General features: G+C 34.3%; 1 protein-coding gene across 13 annotated transcripts in view; it reads left to right on the plus strand.

Annotated features, from left to right (window-relative positions):
* Window positions 1-15623, plus strand: part of LOC145249540 (uncharacterized) — a 917547-nt gene that overhangs the window by 52172 nt on the left and 849752 nt on the right. For 3 of the 13 annotated variants that reach the window (XM_080111173.1, XM_080111175.1, XM_080111179.1), the window contains exon 1: window positions 5698-6875. The exons of 7 other annotated variants lie outside the window; for them this stretch is intronic. In XM_080111173.1, the coding sequence (XP_079967299.1) occupies window positions 6839-6875 (37 nt within the window). In that variant the 5' untranslated portion in view covers window positions 5698-6838. Of the gene's footprint in view, window positions 1-5697; window positions 6876-15623 lie in introns of those variants that run through there. 3 more of the 13 variants (XM_080111185.1, XM_080111182.1, XM_080111177.1) reach the window with 3 other exon arrangements.

Below are 15623 nucleotides of genomic sequence, written 5' to 3' on the forward strand. Positions count from 1 at the left end.
AAAAATTTTATTATTACATTGATTAGACATGTTAAAAATTTTATTATTACATTGATTAGACATGTTAAAAATTTTATTATTACATTGATTAGACATGTTAAAAATTTTATTATTACATTGATTAAAGACATGTTAAAAAGTTTATTATTACATTGATTAAAGACATGTTAAAAAGTTTATTATTACATTGATTAGACATGTTAAAAAGTTTATTATTACATTGATTAGACATGTTAAAAATTTTATTATTACATTGATTAAAGACATGTTAAAAAGTTTATTATTATATTGATTAGACATGTTAAAAAGTTTATTATATTGATTAAAGACATGTTAAAAATTTTATTATTACATTGATTAGACATGTTAAAAAGTTTATTATTACATTGATTAAAGACATGTTAAAAATTTTATTATTACATTGATTAAAGACATGTTAAAAAGTTTATTATTACATTGATTAAAGACATGTTAAAAAGTTTATTATTACATTGATTAAAGACATGTTAAAAAGTTTATTATTACATTGATTAAAGACATGTTAAAAATTTTATTATTACATTGATTAAAGACATGTTAAAAAGTTTATTATTACATTGATTAAAGACATGTTAAAAAGTTTATTATTACATTGATTAGGCATGTTAAAAATTTTATTATTACATTGATTAAAGACATGTTAAAAAGTTTATTATTACATTGATTAGACATGTTAAAAATTTTATTATTACATTGATTAAAGACATGTTAAAAAGTTTATTATTACATTGATTAAAGACATGTTAAAAAGTTTATTATTACATTGATTAAAGACATGTTAAAAAGTTTATTATTACATTGATTAGGCATGTTAAAAAGTTTATTATTACATTGATTTAAGACATGTTAAAATTTTATTATTACATTGATTAAAGACATGTTAAAAAGTTTATTATTACATTGATTAGACATGTTAAAAATTTTATTATTACATTGATTAAAGACATGTTAAAAATTTTATTATTACATTGATTAAAGACATGATAAAAAGTTTATTATTACATTGATTAAAGACATGTTAAAAAGTTTATTATTACATTGATTAAAGACATGTTAAAAAGTTTATTATTACATTGATTAGACATGTTAAAAATTTTATTATTACATTGATTAGACATGTTAAAAATTTTATTATTACATTGATTAGACATGTTAAAAATTTTATTATTACATTGATTAGACATGTTAAAAATTTTATTATTACATTGATTAGACATGTTAAAAATTTTATTATTACATTGATTAAAGACATGTTAAAAAGTTTATTATTACATTGATTAGACATGTTAAAAATTTTATTATTACATTGATTAAAGACATGTTAAAAAGTTTATTATTACATTGATTAGGCATGTTAAAAATTTTATTATTACATTGATTAAAGACATGTTAAAAAGTTTATTATTACATTGATTAGACATGTTAAAAATTTTATTATTACATTGATTAAAGACATGTTAAAAAGTTTATTATTACATTGATTAAAGACATGTTAAAAAGTTTATTATTACATTGATTAGGCATGTTAAAAATTTTATTATTACATTGATTAAAGACATGTTAAAAAGTTTGTTATTACATTGATTAGACATGTTAAAAATTTTATTATTACATTGATTAAAGACATGTTAAAAAGTTTATTATTACATTGATTAGGCATGTTAAAAATTTTATTATTACATTGATTAAAGACATGTTAAAAAGTTTATTATTACATTGATTAGGCATGTTAAAAAGTTTATTATTACATTGATTAAAGACATGTTAAAAAGTTTATTATTACATTGATTAGGCATGTTAAAAAGTTTATTATTACATTGATTAGACATGTTAAAAATTTTATTATTACATTGATTAGACATGTTAAAAATTTTATTATTACATTGATTAAAGACATGTTAAAAAGTTTATTATTACATTGATTAGACATGTTAAAAATTTTATTATTACATTGATTAGACATGTTAAAAATTTTATTATTACATTTATTAAAGACATGTTAAAAAGTTTATTATTACATTGATTAAAGACATGTTAAAAAGTTTATTATTACATTGATTAAAGACATGTTAAAAAGTTTATTATTACATTGATTTAAGACATGTTAAAATTTTATTATTACATTGATTAAAGACATGTTAAAAAGTTTATTATTACATTGATTAGACATGTTAAAAATTTTATTATTACATTGATTAAAGACATGTTAAAAATTTTATTATTACATTGATTAAAGACATGTTAAAAATTTTATTATTACATTGATTAAAGACATGTTAAAAAGTTTATTATTACATTGATTAAAGACATGTTAAAAAGTTTATTATTACATTGATTAAAGACATGTTAAAAAGTTTATTATTACATTGATTAGACATGTTAAAAATTTTATTATTACATTGATTAGACATGTTAAAAATTTTATTATTACATTGATTAGACATGTTAAAAATTTTATTATTACATTGATTAGACATGTTAAAAATTTTATTATTACATTGATTAGACATGTTAAAAATTTTATTATTACATTGATTAAAGACATGTTAAAAAGTTTATTATTACATTGATTAGACATGTTAAAAATTTTATTATTACATTGATTAAAGACATGTTAAAAAGTTTATTATTACATTGATTAGGCATGTTAAAAATTTTATTATTACATTGATTAAAGACATGTTAAAAAGTTTATTATTACATTGATTAGACATGTTAAAAATTTTATTATTACATTGATTAAAGACATGTTAAAAAGTTTATTATTACATTGATTAAAGACATGTTAAAAAGTTTATTATTACATTGATTAGGCATGTTAAAAATTTTATTATTACATTGATTAAAGACATGTTAAAAAGTTTGTTATTACATTGATTAGACATGTTAAAAAGTTTATTATTACATTGATTAAAGACATGTTAAAAAGTTTATTATTACATTGATTAGGCATGTTAAAAATTTTATTATTACATTGATTAAAGACATGTTAAAAAGTTTATTATTACATTGATTAGGCATGTTAAAAAGTTTATTATTACATTGATTAAAGACATGTTAAAAAGTTTATTATTACATTAATTAGACATGTTAAAAATTTTATTATTACATTGATTAAAGACATGTTAAAAAGTTTATTATTACATTGATTAAAGACATGTTAAAAAGTTTATTATTATATTGATTAAAGACATGTTAAAAAGTTCAGAATAATAAAACAATCATTAAGAAGTAGCTAGATTTTTGGGAGGGGAAGAGCTAGATAGTTAAATGGAGATAGCCAGAGAGAGTCAGGGGAAGAGAGAGAGAGAGAGAGAGAGAGAGTCGGAGGAGGAGAGAGAGATAGAGAGAGTCTGAGCGAGAGATTTCAATATTTATTTTTTGATAGGTGTACCGTGAAAGTTTAAAGAGCTCAATAGTGAGCCGCCACGTAAAGAAGAAAGAAAAGAAAAAGTGGAACCACTCGTTTATATAAACTCATTAATTCACATTCATTGTTCTGGTTTTTCTTTTGGCTATCATCCTTACTCTAATTTATTTTGCGACGTTTATGTTAACGGTCGATATGTTCCACAGCCTTCTTATAGTGCAGTCGTCATACACGGTGATGTTTGCCGTCTATTCAAATTTGACTATTTGTTTGTTTATTGCATATACGCTGACATTTCCGATTTACTAATAAAAAGTTCATTTGTTTATTTTGCAGTTAATTTTGAAATTTCACGAACGACCACGCACGACTAGATAAATAGTCGTTTGAAGCGTGACAAGAATGCTTTTATAAGGCGTTGTTTGTAGATTTAAAACTCCAAAAAAAATTTGTTGTTGTAATTTAGTAGTCGTTTATAATCAAGGTACATAAAACAATCTCTCCTCGCTCCCGTCCCCTCTTCTCTCTCCCGTCCCCTCTTCTCTCTCCCGTCCCCTCTTCTCTCTCCCATCCCCTCTCTCTCGTCCCCTCTCTCCCATCCCCTCTCTCCTCTCTCTCGTCCCCTCTCTCTCGTTCCCTCTCCTCGCTCCTCTCTCGTTCCCTCTCCTCGCTCCTCTCTCGTTCCCTCTCCTCGCTCCTCTCTCGTTCCCTCTCCTCGCTCCTCTCTCGTTCCCTCTCCTCGCTCCTCTCTCGTTCCCTCTCCTCGCTCCTCTCTCGTTCCCTCTCCTCGCTCCTCTCTCGTTCCCTCTCCTCGCTCCTCTCTCGTTCCCTCTCCTCGCTCCTCTCTCGTTCCCTCTCCTCGCTCCTCTCTCGTTCCCTCTCCTCGCTCCTCTCTCGTTCCCTCTCCTCGCTCCTCTCTCGTTCCCTCTCCTCGCTCCTCTCTCGTTCCCTCTCCTCGCTCCTCTCTCGTTCCCTCTCCTCGCTCCTCTCTCGTTCCCTCTCCTCGCTCCTCTCTCGTTCCCTCTCCTCGCTCCTCTCTCGTTCCCTCTCCTCGCTCCTCTCTCGTTCCCTCTCCTCGCTCCTCTCTCGTTCCCTCTCCTCGCTCCTCTCTCGTTCCCTCTCCTCGCTCCTCTCTCGTTCCCTCTCCTCGCTCCTCTCTCGTTCCCTCTCCTCGCTCCTCTCTCGTTCCCTCTCCTCGCTCCCCTCTCGTTCCCTCTCCTCGCTCCCCTCTCGTTCCCTCTCCTCGCTCCCCTCTCGTTCCCTCTCCTCGCTCCCCTCTCGTTCCCTCTCCTCGCTCCCCTCTCGTTCCCTCTCCTCGCTCCCCTCTCGTTCCCTCTCCTCGCTCCCCTCTCGTTCCCTCTCCTCGCTCCCCTCTCGTTCCCTCTCCTCGCTCCCCTCTCGTTCCCTCTCCTCGCTCCCCTCTCGTTCCCTCTCCTCGCTCCCCTCTCGTTCCCTCTCCTCGCTCCCCTCTCGTTCCCTCTCCTCGCTCCCCTCTCGTTCCCTCTCCTCGCTCCCCTCTCGTTCCCTCTCCTCGCTCCCCTCTCGTTCCCTCTCCTCGCTCCCCTCTCGTTCCCTCTCCTCGCTCCCCTCTCGTTCCCTCTCCTCGCTCCCCTCTCGTTCCCTCTCCTCGCTCCCCTCTCGTTCCCTCTCCTCGCTCCCCTCTCGTTCCCTCTCCTCGCTCCCCTCTCGTTCCCTCTCCTCGCTCCCCTCTCGTTCCCTCTCCTCGCTCCCCTCTCGTTCCCTCTCCTCGCTCCCCTCTCGTTCCCTCTCCTCGCTCCCCTCTCGTTCCCTCTCCTCGCTCCCCTCTCGTTCCCTCTCCTCGCTCCCCTCTCGTTCCCTCTCCTCGCTCCCCTCTCGTTCCCTCTCCTCGCTCCCCTCTCGTTCCCTCTTCTCGCTCCCCTCTCGTTCCCTCTCCTCGCTCCCCTCTCGTTCCCTCTCCTCGCTCCCCTCTCGTTCCCTCTCCTCGCTCCCCTCTCGTTCCCTCTCCTCGCTCCCCTCTCGTTCCCTCTCCCCGCTCCCCCTCGTTCCCCTCTCCTCGCTCCCCTCTCGTCCCCTCTCCTCGCTCCCCTCTCCTCCTCCTCCTCCCTCTTTTGTCCAGTTCTTCTCTCTCTTCTCTTGCCCTCGCCTTCACTTTTTCTCTCTTAACTCTCTTCCTTTCCTCCACTCCTTTCCCCATCCCCTATCCCTTTTCATCTACCTCCCCTTTTTCTACACCTCCCTCTTTTTTCTACACCTCCCTCTTTTTTCTACACCTCCCTTTTTTCTACACCTCCCTTTTTCTATCCCTCACTATCCCCTTTTTCTCTCTCATGTCCCCCTTTTTCTCTCTCTTCCTCACTCCTTGTCGCCTTTTTTCTTCCGTCATCTTTTCCGTGGAACGCACGCAGTCGTACATTTCCCTTTTCTCATCCTGCAAATGTCTCCTATCTCGTCCATAACCTCATCTTATAAACCCTTTTTTCCTGACGTGATCCTTCCTCAATTGTATCAACTCATTCTCCAAATATTTTCCATCTCCGAACTCCCTCCCAGTCTCATAACCCAACCAACTGCAGCTTTTATTACATGCGAGACAGACCGTTTAAAAGAAAGATGCGATGCGTAGCCCCCCCCCTCTACCTCTTTGCTGTCGTCATTGTCATTTCTACCCTATCTCCCCGCGCTTTCTTTAAATCCTAATGCGTTTGCGTATATCAAACGTGTTCGTCTGTGTTTTTTATTTTTATTTTGATGGCAAAATGAGTTATAATCCCATGTGAAGTGTTGAACAGCCGACTCTATTCGTGGGGTTTCGTTTTGTTGCTCTCCTCCCTCGTTCAGGTGGGTCAATGCCCTCTTAGAGGGCTATAGTTTTCCTCTATAACTTTTCTAACCCCCTTTAGAGTTATTTCTAACGCTATCTCGCTATCTTTCATTTTCTCTTTCTCTTATTTTCTCTCTGCCTGCCTCTCTCTCTGCTTCTGTCTCTATCTGTGTGTGTGTGTGTGTGTCTCTCTCTCTCTCTCTCTCTCTCTCTCTCTCTCTCTCTCTCTCTCTCTCTCTCTGGCTTAGTTTCATTGTTGATCTCTTTCGGTCAGGTGGGTCAGTGCTCGCTTAGAGGGTTATGATTTGCTTCTAGGGCTTCTGTAACTCCGTTTAGAAGGTTACTTCTATATAACTTTATCTCTTCCTCCCTCTCTTTTTGTCTTAAAACCTCTCCCCTCCCGTCATGTGCGCGCGTGAGCCTGCCGCCTGTGCGTGCATGTGTTGCGTTCAGACACCAAGCGCAAAGTGCGAGTTACTGCTACCCTCTACTACAACCACGCGCTGAATAAAATATTTAAAAAAAAAAATAAAATAAGGGGGGGAACAGCATCGTGGATCTCTGGGCTCAGTCTGCCGGCTTTTTCAAACGGATACCTTTTTAATGCTTAATTTTATGGATTTTAAATGGGAACCTCTGCGAGCAAGAAGAAAAAACGTCCAGGTAATTATTTTTCTAGTTTTTAATATGTTCGTGGGATTTCTTTCTATCCCGACTGGTCGCGAAATATTTGTTTTTTATATACGGATGGTATGTCTATTTTGCATGTCGTATCTAACAGCTGATTTGGCCAGAGGAGGATTTCTTCTTTTTTTTTTTTTCTTTCTTCGGCTTAGTTTAGTATAAGAAAATAGATTTTTTTTGTGTTGTATATTAAATTTGTTTTCACTGAATGATTTAAAAAAAAAAAAAAAAAAAATTCATTTATATAACGCTTGCCTGCTTGTGTGTGTTATATATTTATGTGTATGTGAGATGAAATATCTCACAGTTTATGGAATATAAGTGCATTTTTGTCTTGTATCTATCCTACATATGTATGTATAATTTCGTGCTAGAGAAAATCAGTGCTCAATTACTTGTGCAAGAGCGTATAGATTTGTTTCATTTCAATAGACACTAGTGTCAAATGAAATGTAATACAGTAGAACCCCGGGATACGGTATTAAAAACTAGTAACACTAAGTACAGTAATACACATGTATACAATCAAATAACATTATAAATAACACCGTAAGGTGAGGCAAATACCGCAACTAAGTGTCGGAAAAAACATCGTATTCCACATCGTAACATGGAAAAAAAATATATCGTATCCTAGGGCCACTACTATATATATATAGTAGTGGCCCTAGGAAACGATTTTTTTTTTTTTGCCAAGATCAAAGTGTAGTATCTGTTCTTCAGATGCTGCAGTGCACTTCCATTTCTTGTTCTCTTTCGGTGGAGTAACAGTCCTTCACGACTGAAACAATTTTTTTTTATTGTACCCTTTCTCCACATAGAGCTAGGTAGTAACTTATGAAAATATGACAAGTTACACAGAATTTTCCACGTTTCATACCGTCGGGGAAATATATATTAAATTACTCTGTTTATTTACGAACTCCTAATTTTTTTAATTTTATTTATTTATTTTTTTGTGAGGTGAGAGGGGGGGGGGCTCTATAATTCTATGTATTCTGAAATTACATCACCCAGGATATATGGATAAGTATATTTAATTAGGACCAGATATCATTAAAAGAAATTTATTTTTTTAAATTATAGAAATTTAAAAAAAAAAAAAATGTTATAAAAAGGTTTAAGGCTTAAAACAGGAATGCATAAGGGTTCGCATGGATTTCAGGGAAACGTTGGGTGTGCCTCAAAGTAAATTTTAAAGACAGAAACGTAATCGATGCTGAAATATATTCTTGGAACCCACCCTCAAAATTGAATTTTATAAAATATTAAAAAAAAAAAAATGTAATATATCATGGGCTGGGCGTGTTTCTCATTTAATCCCGACAAACCTGTGTTTTCTCGCTTACATGAACGCGCATATATATATATATATATATATATATATATATATATATATATATATATATATATATATATATATATATAATTACAACGATGGAATATCTTAACCCTTAACCCTTCACAAGAGTTTCATGGCTCATCCGAATTGTATCAATAAAATTCAGACCATTAGAAAAACGTTCCGGGTTCTGCTGATACATTTTTGTATAACTGGATAATACATGAAACTGCAGTAAACGCTTAAGATATGCCTCATTTACCATTGTCTTAAAGCTTTACTTGAAAAGATATTGAGCATGTCTGCTGTCTTGATTAGGCTGTTTCGATTTTCATGAGAGAGAAGGATTTTACTGCTTGCTTGTATGTTAAAAATGCGTGCACGTGTTCTGAGGTGCAGGGCATTTTTCGTCTAAAGACGAAAGAATGTTATAGGAATTTATCCCCCCCTCCTTATTTTTCTTTTTTGAACTTAAGTCAGTAATGTGTTCGTTGCATTTTTAGGGGGTGGGCACATATAATAATCTCATGCTATAAATGTGGTGACTCCGTATTTCTGAGGATGCAGATGTAAACGAAGGCCTATCATAAAATCCAACAACTATCCTCGGATAACATTTTGTGAGGAATCGTGTAGTGGTATCAGGCGATTTTCTATTGATATTGTTGGGTCTACGTTCGCGCCGGTCATCTAGAAAACAAAGACTACGTTCGTTTTATTTTATAACAAAGCTCTACACAAAAATTTGACCCCTTTTCTAGGCTACGGTTTTACATTTTACAAGAAATAATGGGAATTACCGTTTAATCTGAACATTTGGGGGGGGGGTGATTTGCGATAATATCTATTTAAAAGAATAATGGAGTATTTTAAAATGGATGCCCCCCCCCCTCTTTTTGTTTTCAAATACCAAATTTATATATCACATGTTCTGTACTTAACATTCAGGGTAGAATTAAAATGTATCTGCCCTCATTCAGAGAACTCCTTTTCGAATGAGGCCATTTACAAATTTATCCCACTCTAGAGTTGGCTCTGCTTGGAGAAGCTGGGGTTTTCCTTCACATTAAAACCCTACCACGTGTCTAAACTTTTTTTTTTTTTTTTTTTTTTTTTTTTTTTTTGAGGGTGGGGGTATATAAATTAACACAAGTTTTACTTTTATTTTCTACTATATCAACACCATTTTAATTCCCAGGCAACACCGGGCGCCTCTTCCAGTGTAATATACACCGAATTTTCCATGTTTGATGAGTGTTGTGTTGTTGGATTTTAAAGATCGGGAACTCGCTTTAAGTTATTTCTATGTCTAAACTACATATCTCAAGATTTTACCCCCTCCCTCCCTCTCTCTCTCTGTATATATATATATATATATATATATATATATATATATATATATATATATATATGCGCTTCAATCTCTCGTCCCCCCTCGCCAATCTTTCACGATAAACACCCGTCTGGCTGAAACTACTGTCAATAATTTTCCCCACTCTTTATCTGTGCCTAAATCCAAACGTAGATTCCATGAGCAAAGCTTCTTTCTTAGAACTGCACGCCAGTGGAACTCTCTGCTGCTTGCCTGTTTCCCACCTGACTAAACTTGGATGTCTTCAAGTCCAACATAAACAAACTCCTGACAAACCGCCCCCTTAAGTAAGACACTCTATCAAACTTTCAATACTAATGATTACTACAATACTATCTCATTGATTACTGTACACGCAATAACCCTTATCCCTGAGTGGGCTTCGGGCCTTGATAAGTGGTGACCCCCATGTAAATATATATATATATATATATATATATATATATATATATATATATATATATATGCTCGAACACTGTTCATCAGCGTAGCTGAATTTATCAAGATCTGAACCATCGCTAAAGTAGAGGAATATATTCTATATCTATACAATTTTGTTTATTATTGTTTGGACGATAATGACAAACGAATTCAGATATCTACGGTGAAGCATTTCTCACACACACACACACACACACACATATATATATATATATATATATATATTACATTGAGCTTCTTAAATAAGGATTGTTACATATTATAAGGAAATAAAGTATATTTCTTCATATATATATATATATATATATATATATATATATATATATGGGTGTGTATAAGCAGTTTATGTTTATATATATATATAACATAAACTGCTTATATATATAGTTACTGATGATTGCGTATGCATGAAACAGTATCTATAAGCAGTTATGGGTGTGTATAAGCAGTTTATGTATATATATATATATATATATATATATAAAAATAAAAAAGATAAAAATTATAACACGGAAATTACATAATTGTCGATGCAATAATTTATTTCAACCTTATGGTATTTTCAAGCATCTAAATCAGACAATTACATTTTTGATACTCTATCAGTATCAAAAATGTAATTGTCTGATTTAGATGCTTGAAAATACCATAAGGTTGAAATAAATTATTGCATCGACAATTATGTAATTTCCGTGTTATAATTTTTATCTTATTGCTCTGTTTACCACATTGAGCTCTCATACCCGGATTTCCTCTGGATTTATTCCATTATAACACTATATATATATATATATATATAATCTCCACAGTTCTGTTGTGTCAGCTCTTCCCTGTGGCAAGTGCATCAAGTTGAGATCATAACTCAAATTTTTTTTTTAGGTCGGTTGTAATAATATACTTATGGGCAATATTGCGTTACAGTGTTAAGGAAAAGTATCAAACTATATCTTGAAGTACGCAGCTCTCCACGAGAATAAGTTTAAACAAATTATGTTTTGCTTTCGATTGTCAGCCTGATAATTTCCGCTCAGAATGGAACACAAATGTATCCATGTAGCTTACTTGACATAAGCTTATTTTCTATACTACTAAAACTACACTACGAAGGACGTTCCAAAAGTAATCTCCTATTTTTTATTCCACCTGAATAGATCAGAGAGTATTGCAAATTGCATTGTTATGATGGCTGAACTTATGCATTCATGACCTGAAAGTTTCAACTCTCTATTGCAGATATTGACGGTATGAGATTCTTAGGAAGCAACTCGTGTCATGGACATGCGTCAGAAGCACAGATGTGTCATTGAATTGCTCCATGTAGAAATAATCGAACCAACCAAAATTTATCGGAGCCTGTTGAATGTTTATGGAGCTGATGCAGTTGATGTCGGCACACTTAAAAGATTGGTTCGTTGATTTCAAATTAGTGACAGATGTGAGTGACAAAGCAAGTTCTGCATTTTTATGACTATGGCATAAAAAAAAAGCTGACAAAAATGCATAGAGAATGATGGTAACTACGTAGAAAAATAAATTCTGGTACCACTTTTAATGGTACCACTCCCATCTTCATAGCTGTTTAACGTTTTAGTTCTTGAGTTAAAAATAGGTCTTACATTTATAACAACCCCCGGTATATACATGTATCATAATATATCTATACTAGGAGTGAGACCTGACGTTGCTCAGGATTGAATGGAAATGAATGTTCTACGTTTCCAATACTTTTATTGTCATCGAAATCAGTGAAATTGCCCATTTTTTTTTTTTTTCAACCAAATCGACTGATTTTCTACTCTAGTTGGGAACATACCATAGTGCACTGAGAGAAAATGTCACCTACTTCCATGCAGTGATTTTATCTCCGATACATTGTAATCTGCATTGCACTGTAGAGAACCTACTTTTGATTTGATAAACTTTGGCCTAACGTTCACAGGAAACATGAGTTGGAACAATTACATTGAGAGCATTGCCAGGACCGCTGCGAGGAAGGTAAGCTCTCTCTACCGTGCTAGAAAGCTACTAACGCCCGAAAGTATCCTGTACCTCTATAAGGCCACCATTCGCCCATGTATGGAGTATTGTTTTCAATTTTGGGCTGGTGTATCTGCTACTAGTCTCTCGCTCCTGGGCAAGCTCCAAAAGAGAGTCTCCAACCTGATAGGTCCTGAACTGCCATCTAAGCTTCAGCCTCTGTCCCACCGACGAAATATTGCATCCCTCTGCCTGTTCTACAAGTATTTTAATGGTGAATGCTCTGATGAACTGCAAGCACTTGTGCCCCCATGGCGTAAATACCCTTGACAAACCTGACAAGCAGCTAAATCCCACCCCTACACAGTAGAGATCCCTAGACATAAGAGAGCTTTCTACTCCAGTAGTTTCTTCCCCAGAACCACTAGACTTTGGAATTCCCTTCCGGGTCCCTGCTTCCCCAACTGTACTGACATGCAGAAGTTCAAGTGTAATGTGAACCGACATCTGGCTGCCCAACTCCCTACATAGTATCCCAGTAGCTCATGTCCCTGATAGTAGCCCCCTACATCAAAGTGACAATGTGCCTTGTTTGGGGTGAAAATGTAATTAAAAAAAAAATTAAAGTAAAATGCAAAACTTCAGTATCATTTCAATTGTGCTCTAAACAGAAACATTCATTTCAAATGCGCCTCTGTCTTCTGGCGCTTCTGCTTGTGCAGTGATAAAACTTCTCAAATGCAATTGTGATACTAGGCTGTATAAGAGTGTTAACTTTGGTCAAAATCGGACTGTTCCTTTTTTTATCAGATTTGTTTGATTATCAATTTTTTATACTTATCTGAGACATTCCAATACAAAAACTATCTAAGAACACTCCCAGACATATAAAGTACATTTGTATGAAATTTTATTTTTTAAAAATCAGCCCAGCCGTTTAGGAGTCCATAAGGAACAAACACACACACACTATCACTACACACACATACACCCCCACCACACACAAAACATGCACCCACACACTCTCGCCCCCCCCTCACCCACCCACTCTCACACATACACATGCATAATCCTTCTCACACCTGGACATACGCATATACCCGCAAAAGCGCATACCACCCCTATACACCTCACACCCCTATACACAAACACAAATTGCCTTTTACATACCCTTAAATATTCCAAATTCTACTCTATCTATGCTATTAATAATTACAACACTACTACTTTAAATTCGTTAACCCTTATCATTTTAGAGTGACCTTCAGGCCTTGATAAATAGTGTTTTCCTTGTAATATATATATATATATATATATATATATATAATTATTTTTTTACTATAATAATTAAATACCTACAGACACTAGTGTTTCATCCTTTCGGGATTCTTCAGTGCAGGGTGTCACGATTACTACCAGTCGAACGATTCGAACCCCGCGACACGAGACATCTCTGGCTCGATTAGCGGAGACCGTATCCATTCGGCTACTATTAACCGTGTGAAATAGCGTTGAATTTTAAACATTTTAATTTAAATGTTCATTACGTCAGACAGACAGTGATCAAATCGTTATACGATGATCTACGCATAAGAGCTAAATTGGCCGACTTTTTAATTCAACTGAAAGTGCTCATATATATATATATATATATATATATATATATATATATATATATATATAGCACCAAATTATGCTTATTCTTATAATCGATTTTGAAGTAATTAATTTTCTTTTCTTCATGGGAACGAATAAGTATGTATTTAGTTTTTATTAAACTTTAGTCAATATTGTATTAAATGATATTGAATATCGATAATAACGTTTTTGCATGTATTTATATTCGTTTGTACAGGATTCACTAGTATGCTAATTAACCGATCATTATGAATTTTGGAAGGCGGCTTGTAGCATAAAGGGTGGCAATGTGAGCTATATATTTAGTTTAATGTAGCTTTATCTAAAGTGGGTAGAAACCATTTGTAAAAATTGAGATACGTCCAATTTTTATACTAGAATCCAATAAATATTCCCTAAATTTCTGTTTCTTTGGAATATTTTAAATAAGTTCTAGGCGGCATGATATGGGCACAGCCATCTATTTGAAAATTAAAATATTTCAGATTTGCATTGAATTTCATCCATAGTCATTAACCATCAGTAAAGATTTCCTAAATATCAATTTCTTAAGATCTTTAAGCTTGGGCCTTAAATTTTCAATGGTTTCTAGAAAAAAAAAATTATGTACTGGATTTTGATTAAAATTAGAATAAAGATACTATATATATATATATATCTTGATTTTAATTTGTACAAGGGGAACATAGAAATTGCACCTTTTTCCAGAATTAATTTTGCTCGTCTCTGGACGAGTATTCTAGTATGTGTACATTCATATATATATATATATATATATATATATATATATATATATATATATATATATATATATACTTTGTTTTGAGGGTCTTCGCTGTTTTCATTCTAACAGTCTGAATCCTCTGTGTTAAAAGAGGGAAAGTGCTAAATGGTCAGCAGCCATACCATTGACCGCATCACTGAATCCACACACTTGCACTTGTACATGTGGTCTTGTTTGTAAGTCTTTTGCAAAACATAAATGTCATCTGAGGTGGAAGCATAAATGATGTTAAATCGATGAAATCGATATATATATATATATATATGGCATAATCGCATCAACACACCGGTTCGCGTCAGATCACCAAAGTTAAGCAACATTGAGCCTGGTTAATACCCGATGGGTGACCATTTGGGAATTCTAGGCGCTGTATATACTCTCCAGTTATCTCCGTATTTGTTTCTAGTTGACCTGTACATTCAGCCCGATATATATATATATATATATATATATATATATATATATATATATATGAGAGAGAGAGAGAGATTTTAAAGATTGATAATTATAAATTATGAATCAGTTTCAACAGGAAAAACAAACAAAATCAATTTGAGTGTACGATCGTTTCGGAAATGATATTCATTTTATTTTCACTTGAAAATAATTGTGTTCAAATATTCATCTCCTCATCAGCACAAAAGAGTGGGGGGGTCAAGACACCAAAATAAAACTAGCATTTTCTAGTAAGTTAGATCGATGGTCCTTATTGAGATTCATTAGGAAATTTGTTTCAAGTTGTTCTGTAAAATTTTGAGTGCATGCTTCCGTGTTTTGGGCTCGAATGGTTGTGCTGATAAGGAGATGAATAATCGAATACAATTATTCTCAAGAATTATTGTCAATTGTTACAATATTTTTTTATCTGTAATGGGGTATGATCTTACACAGTCGAGCGATTCTATTTATAGACGATGCTGCTAGGAACTGACGAATCGAATTAATTCACATTCTGCTACCAACCAATCAGAAACCAGAATTGCTCCATAAATATTAAACCTTTTCTGTAGCAATTTTGCATATGTTTTTTCCGTCTTGACACGGTAAGAATCTTTTGCTCTGTGGAACTGTCTACTGCAAACCAGTCAACTCTTAGGACTTGTGTGGAACAATGAACCATCAGAAACTGTTCTGTCTACTGCAAACCAGTCACCTCTCAGGACTTGTGTAGAA

The sequence above is a fragment of the Euprymna scolopes genome, chromosome 28, assembly GCF_053919585.1.
Source record: "Euprymna scolopes isolate OS-2025 chromosome 28, ASM5391958v1, whole genome shotgun sequence".
NCBI lineage: Eukaryota > Metazoa > Mollusca > Cephalopoda > Sepiida > Sepiolidae > Euprymna > Euprymna scolopes.